The sequence below is a fragment of the Wickerhamomyces anomalus genome, assembly GCF_001661255.1.
Source record: "Wickerhamomyces anomalus NRRL Y-366-8 unplaced genomic scaffold WICANscaffold_2, whole genome shotgun sequence".
Lineage (NCBI taxonomy): Eukaryota > Fungi > Ascomycota > Saccharomycetes > Phaffomycetales > Wickerhamomycetaceae > Hansenula > Hansenula anomala.
This window is the reverse complement of record NW_017567111.1, coordinates 489,871-515,908: the sequence shown is the minus strand read 5'-3', so window position 1 is coordinate 515,908 and position 26,038 is coordinate 489,871. Positions and strand designations below refer to the sequence as shown.

Here is a 26,038-nt window from a genome sequence, read left to right as displayed (position 1 = left end):
CGACCTGGTTAGCGCAGCATTATTTGGAGGCTGTTTTCGCGAACGCTTTTTGAATGGCGGTTGAAGAATTGCCCAATTTTATAGGCTGGAAGCAAATTAAAAGGAACCAATTCGATTCCATTTTGGAGTTATTCGATAAGTCGACCAATTCAATCAGCTATTGAAAGTCAAAGTGAAAGGACAGAAGCATAACAATTGAGTCAATTGCGGTGATTTGGAAAGCAGAAAGCAATAACGTTCCTCGATAAGATCCGTTTTATAAAGAACAAAGAGACTTCAAACAACTACCAATTGATCGAGAATCAATTTAGGGCAGGTAATTCAATTTGAGTGAATCACAGGATGAAGGTTATTCTTGGATTAACCTACCTGGTGGTCGCTCTTTTAAAAGTGGTGGTAGCTGATTTTGCCCCAGAAATACATTCACAAGTGTCAGATCATGTCTCTGAAAGCATTTTGTATTTTGATGATTCCCCAGTCCTTTTGAATTTGAATGGCAAGAGTTTACTAAGATCTCAAGATGATGGGAAGAATTGGGAAAAAGTTTTAGATGATGTTCAAAATTTCTATATTGATAAGATTAAAAAAGATCGTGTTTTTGCCTTTTCTTCAAAATCAACACATTACGTTTCCAATGATCAAGGTAAAAGTTGGGACACATTCAAAGTAGAAATTGATCCTAATCTCAATTATGAAGTGAATGTCAATAGCAAAAACACTGATGAAGTATTACTGGCATTTATTGAATGTGATAAAGAAGGAAACTGTAAGAATGACGTCTTTTACACCACTGATGGTTTTAAGAATGATCCAAAGATTTTGATACCAAATGTTTCATACTGTACCTTTACAAAATCTAATGGTGTTTTTGATGCAGGTGATGATAGCAGAATTTTGTGTTTGAAAAGTGAAAGAGATACTCACGGATATATAAGGCAAACTCAAATTATCACTTCAACTGATTTCTTCAAAACACAAGAAACCATAAATGATACCACCGGGATCCTAGCAACTAGTTATGTTTTGGAAATTAATGTTATTCAGTCATTCATTGTTGCCACTGTGCAAACTGATAAGTACGGTGCTACCGGATCTTCAGCAGTTCTATACGTGTCCAAAGATGGCTATGAATTTACAAAAGCCGTTATCGATGCTGCCATTGTCTCTGATAGCTTTAGCTTCCTCCCTTCAAGCAAATCCTCATTGCATATCAGTGTTTGGGGCTTCTCAGAGGATGGTAAGCAAGTTTCTGATATTTTGTCTTCTGACAGTGAAGGTATTCATTTCAAAAAGTTGCTAGAGAACATTGAAGGTAACTTCTTGGGATTTGTGAATTTAGAGAAAGTGGAAACTATTGAAGGTGTTTGGATTGCAAATGTGATGGAAGGATATGATAGTAGTACTTTGGCTCCATTATCCAAGTCTAAAATTACTTTCGATGATGGTCGGACATGGGATTATCTGAAAACTAGTAATTGTCCAGGTGATGAAAGCTGTAGCTTAAATTTGTTAAGCTTGGAAGAAAGAAGAGGAGATGGTCAAGGTGCCACAGGTGCTACTCCAGGTATTTTATTAGCTGTTGGCTCTACTGGTACATCTCTTGATAAAAACATTCTGAACATGCACACCTATGCTTCAAGAGATGGGGGTCTTAATTGGGAAAAAACTCTTGATGAGCCAACTATATTTGCTTTTGGTGATCTCGGTAATGTTATTGTTGCTGCTCCATACGTTAAATCTGATAGACGTAAAGAAAACTTATTAACGTCTAAACTCTATTATTCTCTAGACCAAGCAAAAACGTGGCAATCATTCAGCATTGATAAGGACATTTTTCCATATTTGTTAACAACTACTATCGATGGCACCTCAACCAAGTTTATTCTTTCTGGGTTGTTCAGACCTCAAAACTCAAATGAAAACAGCCAGGTTCTTTATAGTCTTGATTTTGCAAAGGCTTTCGATTCGACTTGTGGTGATGGGGATATGGAAACTTGGTATGGTAGAACAGATGATGACGGTAATGGTCAATGTATCTTTGGTCATAAAGATATTTTCAAGCGCAGAAAACAAGATGCTAAATGTTTTGTCAACAAAGTGTTTGAAGACTTGAAAGTTGAAGAAGTTGCTTGTCAATGTACTGATGGGGACTATGAGTGTAACTTTGGTTTCTTGAAAAATTCCAAAGGTGAATGTGCTCCCGATTACAATGCTATTACCAAGATATGTGCAGATTCTTCAAACAAAGAGTTGAAATTACAGTCAAAAAGAAAGATTCCAGGTAACTTATGTGAAGGTGGAAGTGTTGATTTAAGTGAAAAATCGTTCAATTGTGATGATGCTTTACTCAAAGCAAACAAGATTCAAACTAGTGAAACAAGTTTCCAAGGCAGGATCGCTCGTTACATGTTTTTGGATCAAACTAAAGGTCATAGCTCTGATGAAACCATCCTTGTTAGAACTACAAGAAATGAAGTTTTCATCTCACATGATGCTGGTAAAAGTTTCAAAAAGTACCAAACTGATGATGAAATTTATGAGATTTACCTAAACCCATACTTTAAAGATGATGTTGTCCTTATCACCACCAACAAGAAGTTACACATCTCAAATGACAGAGCAAACACTTTTCAAATTGTTTCAGCACCATCATCAATCAACGTTTTCGGATTACCAGTTTTGACGTTCAACAATCAAACAGACGCTTCATTTATATTCTATGGTGATGAGAATTGTGAATCCAGATTCTCAGAAAACTGTAAGTCAGTTGCATTTATTACTAAAGATCGTGGTCAATCATGGAAAAGTCTAGCCAAAAATGTTAGAACATGTGATTTTGTTGGTGCTAGATACACCAAATTCAATGCTGATAAAAACACAATATATTGTCAGGTTCTCGAAAAAGATGGATTCTCATTGATTTCCTCAGAAGATGAATTTGCCAATCAAAAGACATTATATGATAGAATCGTCGGATTTGCAACTACCACACACTACACTGTTGTTGCAGCTGTTGAAGGAGACAGTCTGAAGGCTTATGTTACAGTAGATGGTGAAACTTTTGCTGAAGCTTTATTCCCATCAAACTTCAAAGTCAACAAGCAACAAGCTTATACAATTCTTGGTTCAGAAACAGGTGCTATCTTCTTACATGTCACTACCAACGAAAGAGCCGGTTCCGAGTTTGGCTCAATTTTAAAATCTAACTCCAATGGTACATCATATGTTCTTTCTGAAAGATTTGTGAACAGAAATGAATATGGTTTTGTTGATTATGAAAGAGTTGAAGGACTTGAAGGTATTGCCATCATTAATACTGTTTCGAATAACGAAGAAGCAAAACAAGGTTCACGTAAACAGTTGAAATCCCAAATCACATTTAATGATGGTTCAGATTGGGACTTACTTCAACCTCCTTCTACAGATTCTGAAGGTAAGAAGTTTTCATGTGTCGGTAAATCTTTGAGTGAATGTTCGTTACATCTTCATGGTTACACTGAAAGAAAAGATTATCGTGATACTTTCTCATCAGGATCCGCCACTGGTGTTTTATTAGGTGTTGGTAATGTCGGTGATACACTTGGTGCTTTTGATGATGCTTCAACATTTATTACAACAGATGGGGGTAGCACCTGGAAAGAAGCCAAGAAAGGAGTATATCAATGGGAATTTGGTGATCGTGGATCAATCATTGTTCTAGTTAATGATCAAACAAATACAGACACTATACATTATTCTTTGGACGAAGGTCAATCATGGAATGACTACAAATTTAGTGAAGATTTGGTCAAAGTTGAAGATATTGTTACTGTTCCATCTGATACTTCAAAGAGATTCTTATTGATTGCCAACTCTCCAGCAAACAGAGGCGAAGAAACAAAGACCTTTGCTCTTGATTTTGAGAATGTTTTTGCAAGACAATGTGTTTTGGATTTGGATGATCCAGATAAAGATGATTTTGAATATTGGTCTCCAAAACATCCTTTCTCCACTACAAATTGTTTGTTTGGTCATGAAGCTCAATATTTGAGAAGATTAAGTGATCATTCTGATTGTTTTATTGGAAGTGCACCATTGAGTTCTGCTTTCAAAGTTGTTAGAAACTGTCCATGTACCAGACGTGATTATGAATGTGATTTCAACTATGTCAAGGCAAGTGACGGTACTTGTAAGTTAGTCGAGGGATTGGAACCAGCAGATAATTCTCAGATCTGTAAAATTGATAAAGATGCTTTTGAATATTTTGAGCCAACCGGTTATAGAAAAATTGCATTATCAACTTGTGAAGGTGGTCAAGAATTTGATAAGCTTGATCCTATTCCATGTCCAGGTAAAGAGGATGAGTTCCAAAAGAAACGTGGTGGCAAGCTTAAAGGATTTGGTTTGGCTGTTGTTATCATTGCGCCTATTTTAGTTTTCTTATTTGCAGTTTGGTTTGTTTATGAAAAAGGTATTCGTCGTAATGGTGGATTCCAAAGATTCGGTGAAATCAGATTAGGTGAAGAAGATGATTTGATTGAAAATAATGCCACAGACAAAGTTGTTAATAGCATAATCAGAGGTGGTGTTACTGTTATTGCTGCTGGTATTGCAACCTTCAAGATGTTCAGAATCTTTGATAACTTTTTGATCAACAAAGTCAAATCCATCTTTTCTAGAAATACAAGATATGCAAGAAGAGGTGCAGGTTATAATGCTGTCAGAGATGGCGATTTTAGAGATGATGAAGAGGAAGACATTTTGGGTGATGTGATAGATGATGATGATTATGATATTGATGATGATGGTGAAGTGTTGAACGAAGAACAAGCTCCAGCAGCCGAAGCCGAGGAGGATGACTTAGGGCTTGATGATGCACCAGAGGGAGATGAATATACTGATGATCGTAATCTGGAGTGAATGATATTCTGGTTTGGTTTTACTATTTTGAACAATAGATATTATGAGAACTGTTGACTTGAAATTAATTGTAGTACAGCTGTTACCGTAGCGTTGGTTTCCCGGGTAACAACCTGGTTGTTTTGATTCGTGGCCGATTCAGATTTTGATGGGCTAAAAAAAAAAAATTATATAAAGATGTGATATTCCATCAAAAACACATGAAATTTAGCAGGTTTTGAAAATGCCGTAAACTTTAGAAAACTTGTTCAATTGTTTGTTCATTATAAAAATGTCACCTAAATTTGATGATATCAAGACTCATTTCCCAGCTGCTAGAATAAAGAAGTTGATGCAATCAGATGAGGATATTGGTAAAGTTGCTCAAGCAACACCTGTTGTTGTTGGTAGAGCTTTAGAGTTTTTCCTAGCTTCATTGGTTGATGCTGCTGGTACAGAAGCAAAAGATGCTGGTACCAAAAGAGTTACTGCACAACATGTGAAACAAGCAATTCAAAAGAATGAAAACTTTGATTTTTTGGTTGAAAGTGTCTGCAAAGCTGATGGTAATGGATCAGAACAATAAGTTATTGGAAATGCAAGTTTGTGAATATTGGTGAGCCATTCGAAGGCTTGAATGATCAACAAACTTGCTTTGAAATACCTGATACTCTTAGCTACAATCAAGAGAGTTTTGACGTGTCCACTCAAGCCCAATCGTTTGGTTATAACACGAGCATCACGTCCGTGAATACATCCACTAAGGAGGTGAGAAAAGAACGCACTTGATGGTGAACAACTTAAAACCCAGGGGCTACTACACTGTTGATCTCAAATATGAAAATTTTGTCAATGTTGATGGTTTTTGTAGTTTCAAATCAAAGCCTCAAGGATCTTCAATCCCTCAACCAATTCTTTTGATGAATTACCAAAACCAATCCTGATATATCCTGGATGATCAAAGACTTCACCAGGGACAATCAATGTACTGTGTTGTACTGCCAAATTAGAACAAAAGTCATATGTGTTTTCAACTGTGTGAAGTTTAATGAAACATGTTGCACCTGAGTTTGGCTTGACCCAACTGACCTTTGTTGAATTACGGTGAACAAAATCCTCAATGATCTTGATATTTTGAGCACAAAGCTCATGGTTTCTTTTCAAGATTGCATCTTTATTTAGCAAAATATAAGTTCCAATAATGTCATCAATCATTGAGATGGAAATTGTGTTGTAGTCTCTTCTTAGAAAACAAGCATTTATGAAATCTTTATCTTTTGATGCTATCCATCCTAGTCTGATACCTGCGGCGGAAAATGCCTTTGAACAAGAGCCAGTTGAGATACCTTTTTCATAAAGCTCCACAATAGATTTAGGCTTTGAAACACCATGGAATAAAGGTCTATAAACTTCATCACACAAGAGATAAGCATCATTTTCTTTAGCAACATTAACAATCTTCTCCAAAATTGAAGTTTGAATGTATTGTCCACTTGGATTATTTGGGTTATTGATGATGATTAGTTTGGTATTTGGTTTGATTAAACTCTTTAAGGTATCAACTGATGGAATCCAACCTTCTTCACTCTTTAAAGGTAGCAGTGAAACTTCACCTTTGAAAATTGTAGGAACAGACTTCAATTGCTCATAAGTTGGGTCAACGACAATGACATGATCAGTTGAATCGATCAAACTATAAATAGTTAGGAAATTGGCACCAATCGCACCATTTGTAACAACAATATCATCAAGACCAATGTTATCGTATAAGCTGGAAATACCATTTTTCAAGTCATCTGTACCTCTAATAGCACCATATGTCAGTCTTATACTATCAATTTTATCCAAAGGTGGTGGATTCCCTGATAATTGCTCAATATCTTTTAATGAAAGTGAGTGACAACAAGTTTCCCCCAGATTATAAGTGATGTTAGTTTCATGCTCATCCATGTATTGCTCGACTTTGAAAGGATTTTGAAACACCATATTGGACTTTGATGCAATTGATTCAATGAAGAACAGCTGAATCGAATAGATTTTTCAGGATTCCAAAGCTTTTCTATGACATTTTGTACTAAAATGTTTATACTGGTGTTGCTCTTGACATAAAACGGTTTTATCCTCTACAGGATGGTGACAGCGATCTCAAGATTTCGAAACGGATCAAAAATACATGGTAATACCTTTAAAGAGGTTGGATTTGTAGATATAAAGTGTATAATGAGGCCAATTGAACTTATAAATAGTATACTCAGTACGTTGTGTGTATGTGTGCCAGATTGGTTTTGTAAATTTTCAAGTGGACGCGTTTTCTTTCAAGTTAAACGTTGAACATTAATTAGTTAGCAAAGACGAGCATTTCACAAAGCTGAATCTTTAATAGCTTATAGATTATAGCTTTCAAGTGTAACTAAATTGGTTAATTCCAAGACCAAGCCATAGATTTCAAATTGAAGTCTCAAGTCTCAGGCTCATTTTGTTTAAAATAGCGTCCTCAAAATTTGGAGGAGCTATTTTTCAAATTCGCGAAAACCAAAAGAACAATCTCTTGACTTCAAAAAACAACAATGAAAACAAAGCACGATCATTAATCAGCTAATATATCTGGTCATTGATGGCATGGTAAAAGGTCAACAGATCTGGAAAGTGATGTGAAGAAGGAATGTCAAAGAAAAGATTGAGAACTGCAACTAAGGAACCAAATGAGGCCGAGGAACCCACTCAGAAAGCAAAAAAGGCTCAAGATCAAAGATTTAAATGTGAATATCCTGGCTGTCTCAAGTCATTTTCAAGGAAGGACCATCTTAAAAGACATAAGCTTAACCATGATGATACTGCAGCGCTTTACGAGTGTGAAGAATGTGGTATGAAGTTCAAGAGAGCAGATGTTAAGAAAGACCATTACAACAGGCATTTAAGAAATAAGGCCACTGAAGTGGAATATAATCCCAAAAAGCCAGAAACTCCTGGTGAGAATTCCACACCAAATGGCGCCGAGTTTGCAATATCACCTTTCCCAATGTCAGACGATATTTCATCTTTTATTCCTCAAAACTGGACCATTGGTATCAATGATAACCTATTTTCACCAATCTATGGTAGATCTCCAGAAAGTACAAAGTCTAGATCAAAGTCGTTTGATACATTTTATGACTTTAAAGATATTTTGACAAGACCAGACTTGAATTTTGAACAGACGTTGAATTCCACTTTATTAGAATTACTAGAGTCGGATCTAGGAAACATCCCATCTTTTCAAGGAAACTCAACGTTGATAACATCTGAGTTGATGAGACGGATGTTGTTTCTCATACCCACGTTGACTAGTCATGAAGATTTTGATGCTACAGCTTTAGAGCTCTGTTTGAACATTTATTGGACCACTTTCCATATACAATATCCAATCATTCACAAACCATCATTCAATACTCTTACGGCACCACCAATATTGATACTTGCAATGGTTTTAATGGGGGCTGCGCTCTCAAATTCAATCGGGAATCCTTTCAAGGACCCTCTAGGTATGGCTATGGAAATAGGTATCCCCTTGAGATGGCTAATATTCAAACATAGATCACCAGGAGCCTCTGAACCATGGGAGATTCAAAGCTTACTAATCCTTGAAGTCTTTGAGAAGCATTATTCTTCAAGAGACTTACATGAACGGTCATCGGTTCACTATGCTGCTAAGATAGAAATGATGAAGAGAAGTACAGTACTTGGTGGTGACCCTTATGCTACTGAAAGTAAATCCCACACTGAATTGAATGAAACTGATCAGTATGTGTTGTGGAATAAATGGATCCACGCAGAATCTATGAAAAGGTGTGCCTTGATGGCTTTTTGCTTTGATCTTAATAGTTTAATAACGTCTGGACATCAAGCTTCCTTGTATGTCAACAAATTGAGATTGGGATTGCCATGTGATGATTGTTTATGGGAGGCCGATATAGATACTTTGAAAAATCTTGAACTACCCAAGAATCCCGAAATGGTTTTGACTGCTTTGAAGAAGTTACTAAAGGGTGAGAAAGTTCAAACCAATTCATTTGGGAAAAAAGTTATGTTATTTGCCGTTGTATCTTTGATGGTTCAGTTTGAGTTGAGAGATGAAACAATGGCCATGATTACTGATGAATCAACTAGTGATATACTGAAAGATGTCTGGAGAGACAAATTATCTTATGCGTTGGATTCTTGGAAATATAACGTTAATGAAGGTTCGTGTTGTGATGTTAGCACGCTGCTGGTTGATTTAAGAGTGAGGAAAGCCGATTCAGGAACTGTTTATTTCGATTTGAATGATACCAAGTGCAAATATCCTTCATACCACATGGCACAAATTAGGTTAAGAATAGTCAACCATGACATGTTGATTCTTGCAGGTTTACCTCTGAGAATGAGTGTCAAAGTGGATGACAAGGATTATAAAAATGTTGAAATGAGATTGAGAAAATGGGCAAAATCATTAGATGGAAGAGTATCTGTTGTCCATGCTTATTTATGTGTTATTGAATGTCTATTGAACTTTCAGGATGGTGTTATTGATTATAGACCTGATAAGGATCCTGTGCACGAGAGGGCCCATATTATTAATGCATCAGTTATGATTATTTGGTGTTATAACTTTTTGGAGAGAGGACCGGAGAGTGATAAATTTAATGAAGGCTTGGAGGAATACAATGAAGATGCTTTTGATTATTTGGTGAGAATTAAAGAAGAGCTGGATAGAAATCTGGTTCTGGACAGAGGTGCCTTTGAGTATCATATGAGCATAAGGAAATGTGCTGCAAATTTATCAAGCATTGATAATTTGAATAACCTTGCAAGCTTTTTCAACATTGTCTCAAGTCTATATACCCAGTGTTTTTGGGAGTTAGGTGTCGAATATTCAAGACTACATCATCATTGTAAGGAAAGGTTTATGGGGAAACAAGATCCATTTTGTAAAGATATGTATAATTTCAAACTATAGATGCAATTTTGTTATTTCTGGATCATTTTCAAAAACAACTTTATTCTTCAATGTACCAATTTTATCAATTTCGAAAACGATTTCATCCCCGTCTTTCAACCAAGGAGATGGATTCAACCCAACTGCAACACCTGAAGGTGTACCAGTAAAGATAACATCACCAGGCTTCAAAGTTGTACCATTGGACATAAAAGAAACAACCTCAAAACAGTTGAAAATCATATCTGAGGTGTTTGAATCTTGTCTAGTAATACCATTAACTTTACAGCTAATGTTTAAACCATCAGTATCTGGTAGCACATTTGATGAGACAATACATGGTCCCAATGGTGCAAATGTATCAAACATTTTACCAACACCAAATTGAGTACCACCTCTATCCATTTGCCAGGTACGTTGACTAACATCATTACCAATTGTATAACCTAGAATATATTCGTGTGCCTTATGTAATGGGATATCTTTACCTTCTTTACCAATAACAATAGCCATTTCAACTTCATAATCAACTTTAGCTGGAGGGATTTGACAAGCCGCTGGGACTCTGATTGGATCTGAAGGACCAACTATCGCTGAAGTTGGTTTGAAAAACAACACTGGGTATTTTGGAATTTCCATTTTGATCTCAATAGCGTGCTTGGTGTAATTCATACCAACACATCTTAATGAAGGTATTTGATCTGGTGAGAGTGGTGACAATAACTTTTTGATCTTTTGTGTATAGTTTGTCAAGGTGTAATCTTTAAGAACATCACCAATGATTATAGTAGCTTCTTTTGCCTTGTAAACATCTATTTCATCTTCTGGAAGTATAGCATCCCCAAAGTATTCTTGGTTATCTTCACCAATAAATCTGATAAGTCTCTAAATCGGATTCGATGTTAGTTTTCTCCGCTGCAGGATCGATAAGGGATCGTTTACATACCTTGAAGGACATGTTGTGAGATATGTATCTTGATTTTTGTTCATATGATAAAATCCTCGAGGAGTTTGATTAAACTGGTCTTTCAATGACTTTATATATGTTTTGGACCCCCATTCGCTTTCGAACAATTTGATCCAACTTCGAATAGTTTTCATCTTATTGTTTGATCTCCCCCAGCGGAGTTCACTAGTTCCCCCAGTGAGAATTGGTAATCGGGCAACAAACTGTGGCCATAATGAGAAATCGCGAAATAATGAATCATAAAGGAAGAAGCCAAAAAGTTAAGTCTGAATTGATTTATCATCAGTTTAACTCAATTGAAGTATAGATCGAACTAAAGGAATAATGTCTGAACTACTATCCAAGAAGTTGAAAGTTGCTTTAATCCAAATCACTGCTGGCAGTGACAAACAAGCCAATTTAGCTCATGCAAAAGAGTTCATTTTGAAAGCTTTAGAGAAGGATTCATCAATTGACTTGGTTATTTTGCCTGAATGTTTTAACTCTCCATACTCTGTCACAGAATTCTCAAAATATGCTGAAAAGATTCCAGATGGTGAAAGTACTCAATTTCTATCCAAGTTAGCTAAAGATCAAAAAATTCTGATTGTTGGTGGTTCCATTCCCGAATTAGGAGATGATGGAAAGATTTATAACACATCAATCACTTTCAATCGTCAAGGTGAAATTATTGGTAAACATAGAAAAGTTCACTTATTTGATATTGACATTCCAAATGGTATAACTTTCAAAGAGAGTATAACTCTAACTGGTGGTGACAAGGCAACAACTATTGAACTACCGGAATTTGGTAATATTGGTGAAGGAATTTGTTATGACATCAGATTCCCTGAGCTAGCAACAGTAGCAGCCCGTGAAAAAAATGCGTTTGCAATGGTTTATCCTGGTGCTTTCAACACTGTCACTGGTCCTTTACACTGGCATTTATTGGCAAGATCTAGAGCTATTGATAACCAAATTTTTGTTGTGTTGGTTAGTCCATCTAGAAACTTGAATCTAGGATATCACGCTTATGGACATTCATTAATTGTTGATCCTAATGGTAACATTATTGCTGAAGCTGGTGAAGATGAAGAAATTGTTATTGCGGAGTTGGACCCTGAGCTTCTTAAAAAGACTAGAGCTGGTATTCCAATTACTACTCAAAGAAGATTCGATATCTATGGTGATTACACAAAGAAGGTTGAACCAAGAGCTATATAATGATATGGATAGTGGAATTTGTATTTTGCTAAGATGGGTTGTATATCGTGATTTTAGGCTTTAATAAGATCATATACGAGAGTCCATCGAGATTGATGGGTGTACAGATTCAAAATCTAGAGCTCTAGAGCTCACATAAAGGGAAAGTGATAGGCGTCAATTACCGCAAAATGTAGTAATCTGGTCCTGGTACACTATATGTGTACTGGATTGTCCCTCGAGCACTTTTACTGGAAGAATGGTTTGAAGTTTGACCTTTGCGTCCATTGGCTACTCCACCAATGTCGCGCTGCAACTTCCCCTTGGGTGATAACAGAATGCCTCGTCCACTGAGTTGAAGGGATCCTGTCACCAACGATAAAGAGCTCCTAGCGATAAGCACTTATCACCAGCATAATCAGACACAGCTGTTACTACAGTCACCAGAAAGTGCTCTTTGTACGTGAAACGGTAAACCCAGTTGAAACCTTGTCGGTGTATGGTGGTGATCTTGCGGAAAGATTAGATAGCCCCCCAGTGGGCTCCCCAGTGCACCAAATGGCATGGAAGCGCTATTGCTTATCACAATGAGCCCATAATGCACGAGCGAGTCAATAATTAATGCTAAGGCCGTACACGGTATAAAAGACAGGCACAATCCTCGACTAGAATAAGTTGCTTCTGGTGTTTGTTGGTCAAAGGTTAACGATGTCGAGTGAAAAGGAACTAGAAGACGTTAAACAAGCTGTGTCCCCAGAAGTCAAAGAAGCTGGCTCTTTCAAAGAAGGCTCATTTGCCGAATTACAAGATGAATCATTACAGATTGATAAACATGAAGAAGACAAGTTGGTGAGAAAGTTGGATTTCTACCTTATGCCTATTTTTTGCTTGATTTATTTCTTGTCCTTTTTGGATCGTTCAAATATTGGGAATGCCAGAGTTGTTGGTTTACAAGAACAGTTGGGTTTCACTGATTCACAATATTCCACAGCTGTCTCCATCTTCTATGCTACATATGTTACTGTCGAATTGCCTGGTACTTTGGCTGTTAAAAAAATTGGTCCTCATCGTTATTTAACTTTTGCGCTGGTCGCTTGGAGTTTGATTACAATCTTTACATGTTTTGTTAGAAGTTATGGTTCATTATTAGCAACTAGATTGTTATTAGGTTTATTTGAAGGTTCTGTTTTCCCTTCGCAATCTTTATACATCACAATGACTTACAAAAGAAATGAACAAACTAAAAGAGTCGGGTACTTGTACATTTGTTCATGTCTTTCTGGTGCTTTTGGCGGGTTAATCGCAACAGGTATTACAAAGATCAAACCAGTTGGATCTTTCCAAAGTTGGAGTTGGCTATATGTTATTGAAGGTTGTATTTCTTTATTAGCCGCTGTTTGGGTTTGGTTTGGTTTACCTGATGATCCAAAGAAAGCTAGATTCTTGAACGAACGTGAGCAACATTTGATGAGTATCAGAGCTGAGCAAACTAGACGTTATCAAGGTAAACAAGAATTTGAAATGAAAGAAGTTTATGCTGCTTGGAAAGATCCAAAAGTTTGGTTATCTTGTTGTATTCAATTTTGTTGTGATATTGTTCTTTATGGATTCTCCACTTTCTTGCCATCAATCTTGAAGTTACAACTAGGTTACAACTCAATGGAAGCCCAATATCTATCAGTTCCTTGTTATGTGATGGCTGCTATTGGTGTCGCTGTAATTTCTTATTGCAGTGATCATTTTGGCCACAAGCATTATTTACTTGTTGGTGGGAATATGTTTGCCATGATTGGTTATATTATTCTATTATCTACAACGAAAGGTGGTGCTTGTTATTTCGCAACATATTTGATCGCTATAACTTTGTATGGATCTGTTGGTGTCAATTTAACTTGGATGAATATCAATATGGCACCTCATTATCGTCGTGCTGCTGCCCTTGGTACTAATCAAATGTTGGGTAACGTGGCAGGTGCAATTGCGGGCCAAATCTATAGAAAGTCACCATACAAATTAGGTAATGGTTTTTCATTAGGTTGTGTTGTTGTTGGCTCTCTTTTAGCCACCGTCTTGAGATTCCACTTACAAAGAGAAAACAAAATAAAAGAACAAATCTTGAGTGGTGAAAGAGAAGATCATCTTAAAGAAAGAACTGGTGATAAAGATTTGGAGTATAAATATGTTTATTGATTTAAGTTTATATATTATTAAGGTTTGATACTGAATATGTGTAGTACAGTACGTAATGATGCTACAAATAGTTTTTAAATACAACATAGATTAAAAAAAAGTTTATAGAAAAAGTTGAAAGGGGAGGGGGATAGATTATGGCTCATATAAACTTGAGTTACCATGAGGACTTGGGAAGGCACTTGCAATATATTTTGGAGATAAATCTTCATCATCATAGTTGACATAAAGTTCTGGGAGGTCAACATGCAAGCTGTTAATTTGATCAGGCTTTTTATGTGCTTTAGCTTTTGTGAAGTCTTCTGATAACTCCTTCATACCCAAATGAACATCTTTAATAATCACAACCAAGTTGTTGACATCTCTACCAAGAGCTTTTGAATGTGTTTTATGAATAATATAACTGGCAGTTTTAACTTTTCTTTTGATTGGATTCTTACCAAAATTGAGTGATGTTGCAATTTGATCATAATAATCAAGTTTCTCATTGGCTGTCATGTACTTTTTACTGAAAATCAAGGATTTTTTGAACAAATCAGAATTGAGAGAAGCACAGATCTTTTTATCATTCTCTTCAATGGCCTTTTTGATATAATGATCTTTATTAAACATATCTTCTGAGATATTTCCGAAGTCACCACTTATAACACTGTCATAAAGATCTTTGCTAAATGATTCAAAACTATAAGTACAATTGGTTATAGCCAACACATCACCAAAATCATATTCAAAAACTGGGAACTCTGGAATGAAATGACGGGAGATATAATTGGAAACCTTGTCGTTAACAATCTTTTCAGTACTCATGACTTGATAATTTGGTTCACCACGATGATGTTTTGGATGTGTAGCACCATAGTATTGATAAGCAAGGAAGCTTGCCGGTGTACTACCTTTCTTGATTGAATTTTCATCATAAGAACGATCTTTAACTGAATGCTTGAATTCAGAAAATAACTCTTGAGTCTTTTCATAATCTGGACGTAAACTTGGATCATCTTTGGTTGGTGACATCAATGATAATTTATAAAGATCATACCCAAGTATTGAAAATTGACGTCTTCTAAGATCCTCAACCTCGTATAATGCTTTAGCTTCACCTGTGAATATTCTATAGTTTTTCAAGACCTGATAATCATATTTCTTAACACTCAAATCAAGCAACAATTTGTCCAAACTCATCTTTGGGTCCTTCCAAATAACCATATACTCAGAGATTTTCTCACCCTTCATTCCAGGTCTGTGAAATTCATGACATGATAAAGTTAAAGGAATACTTTTTGCTCTGGTCTTCTTTCTATCATTATGATAACCTTTATATTCTTTTGAATACTTAGTAATCATTTTTTCAAAATTTTCTTCAACAAAGTCGTCACCAATGAAAATATTACCAATAGATGAAGTCTGCATAGCTCTAACTTGTGGTGGCCAGTTTCTTTCATCCAAAGTGTGGAAAAGATTTGTTAAAATCTTAGCAGTTTTCAAAAGTGATTTATGATTCTCAGCTTGATTCTCAAAACTTCCACACCAATAAGGATCCAAAACTGTATAGTTACCAAACCTCAACAATCTTTTAAGATTACCACTTGAAGAAGGCTGTCTTAAGAAAGAATGGCTTGTAGCTAATCCTAAGGCAAAATGTTCATCAGGTAATGGGTTTGAAAGTAACTCATCACAAAGTTTAGCAAGGTCAAAATCATTAGTGGTGGAGATAATAGTAAAGTTTTCACCTTTCTTGTTATAATGGATCATGTATGGGATAATGTTGGAGCTTCTGTTTGGGTCTGGAGTGTTTTTGTATAACCTGTTTTTCAACTGATCAACGTGTTTAGTGAGCGGCATGTTTAAATTTTCTGTTTTTCTCTGTAATCTATATCTTTTTCTGATAAAATATAGTTAGTTGGAAGGAAATAATTAAAAGTTGAAGACTAGGAAAGTCCCTTCATTTTATAGTATTATAATCAACAGAAAAAACCTTCAAACAGAAAAAGATCCACCAATCGAACAGAAATTAACTGTTGAGCATTCAAGAACAAGTAACCAGTGAAGACTGCAGCCAGAACATTTGATAAGATCGCATATTGTTCATATTCTCAATTCTGTTCGATCCGTTTCAATCCAATAGCATCATTGTTTGACGTTTTTTTTGATGTACATGATAGAGTCGAAAATTTTGTACATATAGTACAGAATACGTGTCACTAAGGAGATGTGAAAAATCGCGAACGAATGAACTTCGTCAGGTTTGTCGAAAACAGAAAAATTTGGCCAACGACATTTGTTTTGTGTAAGATCTTTTCCAACGTTACCTTCATCGAAGGTTAGATTGTACTCGGTTTACCTCCATGCCTTTGTTTGGGAAGCCTTGTCATGCGTAAACCTACCCAAACAGCCCATAACGAGTCGCGAAAATTACCTTTAGGCTTTGGCCATGATCAGTCTAACAATCTAGATTCCTCGATGGACAGTTGTCAACCGTACAGTTGCACACAAACAACGACAGCTAGCTCTAGCCTCTCAGCTCTTAGTACTACTCAAAGCGGTGCAGACATTTTTGATTGGAAATGCTTGAACCGTTGGCATGTTTTCTTGGGAAACTGCAGTCTGGGGAGCCAATGGGAACGCTTCAAACGTGTCGACAAAGGGCTCTCCGTGTACAGTGCTCGTTGGTGATGGTTACAGTGGTGCCTGACCCCAGAAAATGAGAGAAGCCAACGATTTCACGGTTCTCACGAACTCAGTTCTATTTGTAATGCTGAACTATTGATTGTATTATAGTTAGTGCTTCTCACACTCAGCCAACGCCAACTCTATTGACACCTTCATAATGACATCAAAGCCCAATTTTCAGAATTCCATCGAGTTCGCTGCTAAAAATTCTGACGTTTTGATGCGGTTCGCGAATACGCCCCTTACCATAAATTCCAGTGGTAGGCACCACACAAGCCAAACCTGGAGCAACCAGAGATGAGGATGGATCCTTGATATAAATACATCCCAGGTTCCATCAATTCCTGAATCAATATTGTTTTCGAAAGCTCAATTGACTTCAAAAGTTTTAGATTATAATGGTCGTCACTAGTCGTTCAAGATCAACCCTTACCCTAAACCAACAAGCCTTGCTAAACAACCCATCTTCTGTTGATACCTCCGTATTTTACGTTGGTGTTGATGTTGGAACAGGGAGTGCCAGGGCCGCTGTTGTTGATAATACTGGTTCAATTTTAGCGTTAGCTGAAAGACCAATCAATAGACAAGAATTGAAACCAGACTATATCACTCAATCCACTACTGAAATTTGGGACGCCATTTCATACTGTGTCAAATCATCTGTTCGTGATGCAGGCGTTGACCCTGCCCAAATCTTGGGTATTGGGTTTGATGCTACTTGTTCCTTGGTTGCGGTTAATTCCAAAGATGATTCTCCATTTGCTGTTGGTCCTGATTTCCAAAACCCAGATCAAGATGTCATTTTATGGATGGATCATAGAGCAGTTACTGAAACTGATGAAATTAACGCCACTGGTGACAAGTGCTTAAAATATGTTGGTGGTACAATGTCAATTGAAATGGAATTACCAAAGATGAAATGGTTGAAGAACAATTTACCAAGTGAAAAGTTCAAACAAGCTAAATTTTACGATTTGGCAGATTTCTTAACCCACAGAGCTACTGGTTCCGAAGCTAGATCTTATTGTTCAACAACCTGTAAACAAGGCTTCTTACCACCAGGAGTTGAAGGATCCAAGCATGGGTGGTCAAAAGAGTTTTTAGAAACAATCAATATGCCTGAATTAGTTGAAGACAATTTCAAGAGATTAGGTGGTGCACCAGGTCTTGGTGGTCAATGGTTAAGTGCCGGTGATACAGTGGGTCCATTATCTGAAAAAGCCGCTGAAGAATTAGGCTTAACAACAAGTACTTATGTTGGATCAGGTGTCATTGATGCTTATGCTGGTTGGGTTGGTACCGTTGCAGCTCAAACTGATATTGATATCCCTGCTTTAGTGGAGAGGGAAGAAAGCAAAAAAGGTATGGATAAATCTGCAGGTAGATTAGCAGCCGTTGCAGGTACTTCAACTTGTCACATTGCCCTTTCAAAAGATCCGATCTTTGTTGAAGGTGTCTGGGGTCCTTATCGTGATGTTATTGCACCAGGGTTCTGGTTAGCTGAAGGTGGACAAAGTTGTACTGGTGCTCTTTTAGCTCATGTTTTAAACACACATCCTGCCTACTCAGAATTGGCTAGACTAGCTGATCAATCTAATGTTTCCAAGTTTGATTACTTGAATTCAAGATTAGAAGCTTTAACAAGACAACGTGGATCTAGATCAGTTGTTGCTTTAGCCAAACATTTATTCTTCTACGGTGACTACCATGGTAATAGATCCCCAATTGCCGATCCAAGAATGAAGGCTGCTATTGTTGGTCAATCAATGGATACTTCAGTTGATGACTTGGCCGTCACTTATTTAGGTGCCTGTGAATTCATTGCTCAACAAACTAGACAAATTGTGGAAAAGATGGAAAAATCCGGTCATAATTTGTCTTCCATCTTTATGTCTGGTGGTCAATGTAGAAATGGTTTATTGATGAGATTATTAGCTGATTGTACAGGTTTACCAATCATTATTCCAAGATACATTGATGCTGCTGTTGTCTTTGGTGCTGCATTATTAGGTGCTGTTGCTGCTAAAGATGCAATCAAATCAAAATCGAGATCAAGATCATCTTCATTCAAACTTCCTTCAAGCTTGGTTAATAAACCATTAGATCTTGCTACTGCTCAAAAAGATTTGGCTTCACCATATACTGCTCCTTCAGCCACTGCAAGTACTACAAATATGTCTGCAATTGCACATTCTTCAGGTGGTTTCCCATTCCCAATGACCCCAGCTAAAGAGGCAACATTGGATGAAGAAGATTCAGAAGGTGAAGAACAAACTATTTCATTTGGTTCAAATAAAACAACTCAAAAAGATGTTAGTGAAAAGATTAAAGACTTAAAAATACAAGAAGCTAAAAAGAATCAAGAACCTGGTGAAGAATTATGGAATGTTATGGTTAAGTTATCTGGTGGCGGTAAAGTTGTTGTTCCATGTCCAGAAGATAATCCAGATAGAGTCTTATTAAATGCTAAATATAAAATCTTTTTAGATCAAGCTGAAACTCAACAAAAATATCGTGAATTGGTTGATGGTGTTGAGATAGCTCTTGCCAAAAAGACTAAAGCTTAGATTAGAAAACTGCTTCTATGGATATTTATTGTTGTTATCTTTTTTCATGATGAATTAATGTTGTTGGTCTTTATTGGGTAATTTTAGACACCCATGTTTGACTATATATGCTTTTTTAATATGTACCTTGAATTTGAATTGACTTGAGCCAATTTGTAGATTTCAAAGTAATTTTCAGAGAAGCAAGACGTATACGAATCTAAGTTTGCATGGTGAACTTAATCTCAGATTTCCTTTCTCGAAGCCAAATTAACATAATGAACGTATTGTCTGAGGTCACCCAATGTTCTCCTTTCCCTTGTGTACCAGAGTACCAAACTCCATTGCTCTATGATGTATCAATAGTCAGTAGAATCACTAGCTTTGACACATCTTTTCAGATTAGGCCAATTTTTCTCATCTACGTATACCCGTTGCCGTAGTAACTAAGCTTCCGAAAGCGGAAATAGATAAACATTACCCGCCACATTTGAAAAACGTATGGATTTTTTTTTCTTAGACACTTTTCTATGGGTTCATGAAAATGCTACAGATCACCAAAAGAGCATCTTGAGAATATTATACAACGGCTGCTGGCTACATTCATTCTTTTCAAAATACCAATTGAGGAAACACAACTATACAACACAGCTTTGCTGAATCTTAGGGGACCAAGATCAAAACATTCATTCACCATATAAGGACCCTCCCCCGAGAATTTTAACAATAAGAACTACTTTCAGAGCAACAACAATCCATCATTTGCCCTAATTATTTATCAGATCAACTATAGTGCGGTATGAGGTCCAACATCGGGCTAATACTGGCATCTTTAATAACTTCAGCACACTCAAGACTATCATTCCAAGATGTATCAAGCCCTCAATTTGATTTTTCAGGCTCCAATAATGATCAGATAGCATTTTTGGGAGATTTTGATGCAAGTTCAATATATTCTTATGTTGGCGAATCAAACTTTACCAATCAAAACACATTACAAAATCAACTATATTATAGCACGGGGGATAACGATAGATTCATAACGCTGGGGCAAATAAATGGTTCAATAGATCAAATTCTACCAGTACATAATGATTCTTTTATACTTCTTGGTGACTTTGATGGAATAGGAAATCAAAATGTTTCAAGTCCAGCCATTTTCAATTTAGATTCTGAAAATTTTACTTCAATAGACCCAAATAGTGACATAAATGGAACTATCAATACTGCGTTTTTTGATTCAGATGACAATTTAATATACCTAGGTGGTGATTTTGAATTCAACAACACTCATGGCGCTGCCTTTTACAACCTAACGTCACAGAATCTAAACAGCACAGTGTTCAGAGGATTTGGAAACAATGGTACAATCAATTCCATCATTAAAGTTGGCTCAAATATAATTTTTGGCGGTCAATTCACAAATTTGGGCATACCCCAACTTCTGACACATTCATACAACACTTCAAACACATCAGTGACAACAGATCAACTGGTAAGCTTAAGATATGCATCTTTTTCATCTTCAGATGATTCTTCAAATCCAGAAGCTTTAGTTTGTCCAGAGTCTTCACAAGAATGGTCTGTCTCTGGAGCTTCATCTGCAACTGTGAATATCAACCTACCTTATCAAGTGATACCGTCTAAAATAAGAATATATAACTCCCAGGATGATGATAGTCAAGTCTCACTGTTTAGACTATTGACCTCTCCTGCAAATGGTATTATGAATTTAACATATGTTGACCCAGCAACTGGTGATTTATCATATTGTGATGCTTGGTGTCCATTACTCAATTCATCTTATTTAGAATCAGCTTCCAGATCAAATGACGGTTCTACTGCTGTTGCATTTGCTGATACAAGTATTGGTTATAGTTCAACTTATCAAGAATTTGGTTTCATCAACTCATTAGATGTTGGAGGATTAACTTTCCAAGTCTTAGACTCCTTTGGTTCAAATATTGCGTTGGAAGGGCTTCAAATTTATCAATCTTTATACTCAACTTATGCTAACAATACTTTGAATGAACCAAGTTGCGGCATTAGTGAATATTCAAGAGCTGAGACCAGAGGTGATTGGTCATCTTCTCCAAATGGCCAATATATCACTTCTGATGTGGATGTATCAAGTGGAATTCCAGATGATGTGGGTGTAACATTTTTTCCAAATATCACTTATGCTGGTGAATATACTATACTGATGTATACACCCGGATGTGGTCAAGATAATTCTTGCTCTTCAAGAGGTGTTGCAAATGTCACTATTTATGATGATTCTACTGATGAAATTTTGGACTCAAGTTTGATTTACCAAACTAATGAAGAAGAGAAATATGATCTAGTCTATTATGGACAGTTGAATTCAACCGTTAGAGTTGGTATGGTTTTAGACCAAGCTGGTCCTTCAGGTAATACTGTAACTTTTGTTGCTGACAGAATCAGTGTTACAATCTTTGAAATTGATGATATTGTTCATCGTAACGGTACCATCCCAATCAATGGGTTGTTTGAATATTCACCATCAAATTTCTCAAATTTTGATGCAAGCAATGTTACACAGAGAGAATATGTTGGAAACACAACCATCAACAGACTTGGATCATCATTATCTAATCATTCTGATATACACCTGGCCTCATACAATAACTCAATTTATGTTGGTGGTGACTTTACCTCCAATTATGGTGACAACTTGTTTAGATTGGACATTAGTGATTCCAACAATGAAACTAGAGGATTGAATGTCAGTGCTCATGACGTTAACGGTGGTCTTGATGGTGAAGTGACAAATATGAAAGTTATTGATAACTCATTGATCCTTCTTGGAGACTTTAACAACACAATTAATGCTACAACTATTTCAAGTCTGGGCAATGATAACTCCAACTCGTTACAAGAAAGTGCATTATACAATGGATCATGGTATTCGTTTGGTACCAGGATAAATGCAAGTTCTGTTTCTAATATAACTCTTAAAGGGAATGAGTTCTGGCTGTTTGATGATGATCAAAGATGGATTACTGGAAATGATACTTGGTACAATAATACATTGGAACTTTCTTTCAATATCACTTCTTCAGGCAAAAATAACAACTCAACTTTTTTTGTTGGCTCTTTGAAATCATCCGACTCTATTGGAAACAAAGGGACTTTCATAAATGGTTCAGGTGATCAATCAAATATTACCAATGAAGAGTTTTCTCAAAGTGTCATTAATTCTGGTGTCTATATCAACAACTCGTTATCAGTTTTTGGTGGTGAGTTCAATACTTCTTCAGGCATAAGGAACCTGGTTTTTGTTTCTGGAAATGAAACCTCAGGCGTTGATATTTCTTGGGCATCAAACTCTTCAGTCACCAGGTTGTTTGCAGAAAATGATAGATTATTTGTTGGTACCAATGGTAGTGGATCTGTTGATAACCACAATTTTGATGGTGTTTTCATCTACAACTTGAATAATAATACATTTGGCTCCACTCAACCAGACGGATTATCCAGTAATTCTGGATCACCTGTGGTGAACGAATTGGGGTTCTTGAACAATACTTATTTGATTGTTGGTGGTGACTTTGATTCTGCTGGGTCTGTTTCATGTTCTGGGTTATGTTTTTACAATATTAATGAAACCAATTGGGAATCTTTAGTTGATTCGTTCTCTGGTACTGTTCATGCATTTAGATTTGTTAATGATACCGTTTTGATTATTGCGGGTGACTTGAGATATGATAGTAACGATTTGAAATTGATGAGTTATGATTTCAATTCTACAAGCCACTCTCAACCTGATCACTTTAGTCAATTGAACCGTACAGTTGAGAAGTTTATTTTGGTGGATAATTCAACTGATGGAAGAATAATCGTTTCTGGGTCAGATTTTATTCAGGCTTATGATGGCTCTTCATGGAGATCTATTGATAATGAATTGAATAACTCAACAATTCGGGATATTTCACTTTTGAGCATCTCCAATTCAAATGATAACAATAATGGTTCCATCTTTGATTCAAATCAAGTGTTGGTTGCTTCTGGTGAATTAAACTTAACTGATTATGGTTATTTGAATGTTGCCTACTTTAATAGTACGAACTGGCTACCATATATGATTACAACTCATAACAACTCAACTTCTACTGTGAATTCCATTTTCTTGAATAAAGACATATCAGATTTATACATTGGTGGAACTCTTACTAATACAACACACCCATCAACCACTTCATCAACACCATCCAGCTCCTCAAGTTCTGCTTCTTCAGGAAAGTCCCATCATATTAAACGTGGCTTTATTGTCCTGATTGGATTAGCTTTAGCTGTTGGTACAATGACATTGTTGGGTCTTATTGCAGCATTCTTTATCTTCAAAAGAAAGAAGCACAATTACACTCCTGTGGAACCAAGAGTTAATGAAACAGAAATGCTCGATACTGTTCCACCGGAGAATTTATTCAAACATGTTTGATTGTATTTGTACATATTGTTGGTTTGATTTTTTGACTCTCTATTTTCAAAAAGTTTTCCTTTTACTTGTTTTATTTTGTTTTTTTTTGATTTTGCTTTCTTTGAACGTTTGTCTATGTTTGTTCTTGGGTACGGATTTAATTGTTTATTTATTTAAAACTTTTAATTTAATGATAATCTTAATATTAGAACTACAGAGATTCTCTGTCAAAACAGTACTGTTCATTCATATCAATTATACAGTGTCTTTCATGCTTGAGTATTGGCCAAAGTCTTTTCATATGCTACTTCGAGCTTCTTGTACAAGCTTGATTCTCTTTCAACAAATGACTTATCTTGATAAACATCCTTTGTCATGTCAAGACAGATTTGTACTTGTAAAGGCTGAGAAACTGGATCCCAATCTTTAGCTGCAATCAAATTCCACAATGCAGCTTTTCTATTATTTGTGAGACCAATTGTCGCCATGTTGTCTTTTTGTAACTTCAACGGATTCAATGCTTCAAGCTCTTTAGTCTCTTCAGTTTTCTCCTCAGGGTGTAATAATTTCTTGGATAAAATTATCTTTGCTTGACTTGACATATAAATTGAATTTATATATGCAACTCTTTCCAATAATAGTGACTTTCCTATTCTTCCAACCAAATTGTCAGAAAGTGCCTTACGAACCCATTTCAAAGCTGCAGGAGCACTTGACCAACCGTCACGTAAAGTACAGAAAAGTTCTGAAACAATTAGGATTGATCTCAAGGCATATGTTTTCAATCCACATCTTGCCAAAAAAGTATAATTTGAAGAGTCAACAAGTGGATCTATTGTATCATTTTTGATTTTTGATGTAATATTTGTTGCTCCCATTAGTAAGGAGACTGCAGCCATCTCTTGCGCAGATGCTAAATGTGGCCATGCTTTGTCTGACAGGAAATCTTTTCTAGCCAACTCATAAGTTGTGTAAGCATATCTATAATCTCTCAACATAAATGACCAATCAGCTAGTTTCCGTGTCAAAGCTTCTACAGACCCTGACCCATATGAACCTCGTTCCAAATTGTAGTTACTTGAATGCTCGCCACCAGTTTGTTGATTTTTTGAACCACCAAAATATCTCTTGGAAACGTTGAAGAGTCTACCAGTTATACTTTTCCTAGGTGATATCACTTGATCATCCCATGTTGCAATTTTCTTCTCCATGAATGGTATTATTTTCCGCTGTATGATGTCTTTTAAAACTTGATAAATAGATGTGATCGTAGAAGCTGGTAATGTGGGTGTTCCAATTGAAGTCAAGTGTGTGTTTTGTAGTTCTTCGTCTATTGAAGAAAGGAGTGGTGGAAGGAGCATCTGAGGATTGGCTTCTTTATTAGTCGACAAACCAAGAACGAAAGCATCCGCAAACAGTTGTTTTTTAATATGATCTTTTAATTGAAATGCCTTCTTCTGATCACTTTCTTGAGATTCATCATGAACAATCAAAAAAATGGGGAGTATATCATCAATACTCATGAATTCTGGTAATTTTGTGCTTTTGAAATCTATCAACATATGCCTAGCGTGATCATAAGTATCATTGGCACTAATGATTATGAAAGAGGCGACTGGGTGGTTTATTGATTCAAATGAGGTTATTGTAGATGAAGACAGCAACTTGGTAAAGAATTTCATGTAGATTGAATCCTTGAGGAGTATTTCCAGTGCTTTATCGTTGTTCTTTTTGGCATTTTTGAGATGCAGATCAATTGATTGAATGTATTCTGCTAGCAAAAGCTCAAAACTATGTTGATTAAATAGTTGAATTTTGTGTCTTTCTTTAATTTCAGCCTCTTGAACACTTAATAAGTCGCTAAGTGGCCTTGTAAACCTTACTGAGAAATCATCAGCCACTCTCGACACTAATTGTGAATCTTTGATTTGAAACTTGTGTTGTATGTGATCACCAAACGGCTTCAGCAATTGAAAGAAGGAGTGAAACCCAAATCCAGCAGCTATTTTGTCCACTTCTTCTGAACTTGCAATAGTTATCTGAGGAGAGAACGCGCTTGTAATTAGCCTTTTGCAATCTATTGATGTTCTTTTACTGGCGATTGACGATTGATCTTGCTCTATCAAGGCCGATATATCCTGCCCACGATCAAGGTAGAACGGCAAGTTGCCAGTGCTCAGGAATGGATCCATATTCAACCAGCTGAAAGT

The 26,038-nt window shown here is 36.3% G+C and overlaps 10 protein-coding genes across 10 annotated transcripts; 6 read left to right on the top strand and 4 right to left on the bottom strand.

Annotated features, from left to right (window-relative positions):
* Positions 1 to 342: 342 nt before the first annotated feature.
* On the top strand, positions 343 to 5,464 carry WICANDRAFT_61327 (uncharacterized protein; the record flags this gene model as incomplete). Its single annotated transcript, XM_019183158.1, has 2 exons — positions 343 to 4,885; positions 5,139 to 5,464. 2 exons carry the CDS (start codon positions 343 to 345, stop codon positions 5,462 to 5,464), a joined length of 4,869 nt encoding a protein of 1,622 aa, XP_019039969.1.
* A 287-nt stretch (positions 5,465 to 5,751) lies between these two features.
* On the bottom strand, positions 5,752 to 6,864 carry WICANDRAFT_28570 (uncharacterized protein; the record flags this gene model as incomplete). The annotated part of the gene is made up of 1 exon (XM_019181506.1): positions 5,752 to 6,864. One exon carries the CDS (start codon positions 6,862 to 6,864, stop codon positions 5,752 to 5,754), a length of 1,113 nt encoding a protein of 370 aa, XP_019039968.1.
* A 1,228-nt stretch (positions 6,865 to 8,092) lies between these two features.
* Positions 8,093 to 9,841, top strand: WICANDRAFT_20299 (uncharacterized protein; the record flags this gene model as incomplete). The annotated part of the gene is made up of 1 exon (XM_019180863.1): positions 8,093 to 9,841. A coding segment is annotated over one exon (1,749 nt), but the record flags the coding sequence as incomplete, so codon positions are not given.
* A 6-nt stretch (positions 9,842 to 9,847) lies between these two features.
* Positions 9,848 to 10,882, bottom strand: WICANDRAFT_67433 (fumarylacetoacetate hydrolase family protein; the record flags this gene model as incomplete). The annotated part of the gene is made up of 2 exons (XM_019184082.1): positions 10,779 to 10,882; positions 9,848 to 10,717 (listed from the first exon to the last, which is right to left on the bottom strand). The coding sequence occupies exons 1-2, from the start codon at positions 10,788 to 10,790 to the stop codon at positions 9,848 to 9,850; spliced, it is 882 nt and encodes a 293-aa protein (XP_019039966.1). The 5' UTR covers positions 10,791 to 10,882.
* A 238-nt stretch (positions 10,883 to 11,120) lies between these two features.
* Positions 11,121 to 12,002, top strand: NIT3 (putative hydrolase; the record flags this gene model as incomplete). The annotated part of the gene is made up of 1 exon (XM_019182669.1): positions 11,121 to 12,002. The coding sequence occupies one exon, from the start codon at positions 11,124 to 11,126 to the stop codon at positions 12,000 to 12,002; it is 879 nt and encodes a 292-aa protein (XP_019039965.1).
* Positions 12,003 to 12,689: 687 nt separating this feature from the next.
* WICANDRAFT_83091 (allantoate permease family MFS transporter) lies at positions 12,690 to 14,171 on the top strand (the record flags this gene model as incomplete). Its single annotated transcript, XM_019185488.1, has 2 exons — positions 12,690 to 12,740; positions 12,804 to 14,171. 2 exons carry the CDS (start codon positions 12,690 to 12,692, stop codon positions 14,169 to 14,171), a joined length of 1,419 nt encoding a protein of 472 aa, XP_019039964.1.
* A 135-nt stretch (positions 14,172 to 14,306) lies between these two features.
* WICANDRAFT_61321 (uncharacterized protein) lies at positions 14,307 to 16,013 on the bottom strand (the record flags this gene model as incomplete). Its single annotated transcript, XM_019183157.1, has 1 exon — positions 14,307 to 16,013. One exon carries the CDS (start codon positions 16,011 to 16,013, stop codon positions 14,307 to 14,309), a length of 1,707 nt encoding a protein of 568 aa, XP_019039963.1.
* Positions 16,014 to 17,239: 1,226 nt separating this feature from the next.
* WICANDRAFT_83089 (putative phosphotransferase) lies at positions 17,240 to 19,408 on the top strand (the record flags this gene model as incomplete). Its single annotated transcript, XM_019185487.1, has 1 exon — positions 17,240 to 19,408. The coding sequence occupies one exon, from the start codon at positions 17,240 to 17,242 to the stop codon at positions 19,406 to 19,408; it is 2,169 nt and encodes a 722-aa protein (XP_019039962.1).
* A 778-nt stretch (positions 19,409 to 20,186) lies between these two features.
* On the top strand, positions 20,187 to 23,849 carry RAX2 (Rax2p; the record flags this gene model as incomplete). Its single annotated transcript, XM_019184557.1, has 1 exon — positions 20,187 to 23,849. One exon carries the CDS (start codon positions 20,187 to 20,189, stop codon positions 23,847 to 23,849), a length of 3,663 nt encoding a protein of 1,220 aa, XP_019039961.1.
* A 338-nt stretch (positions 23,850 to 24,187) lies between these two features.
* On the bottom strand, positions 24,188 to 25,900 carry TRS85 (Trs85p; the record flags this gene model as incomplete). Its single annotated transcript, XM_019180718.1, has 1 exon — positions 24,188 to 25,900. A coding segment is annotated over one exon (1,713 nt), but the record flags the coding sequence as incomplete, so codon positions are not given.
* Between the last annotated feature and the right edge of the window lie 138 nt (positions 25,901 to 26,038).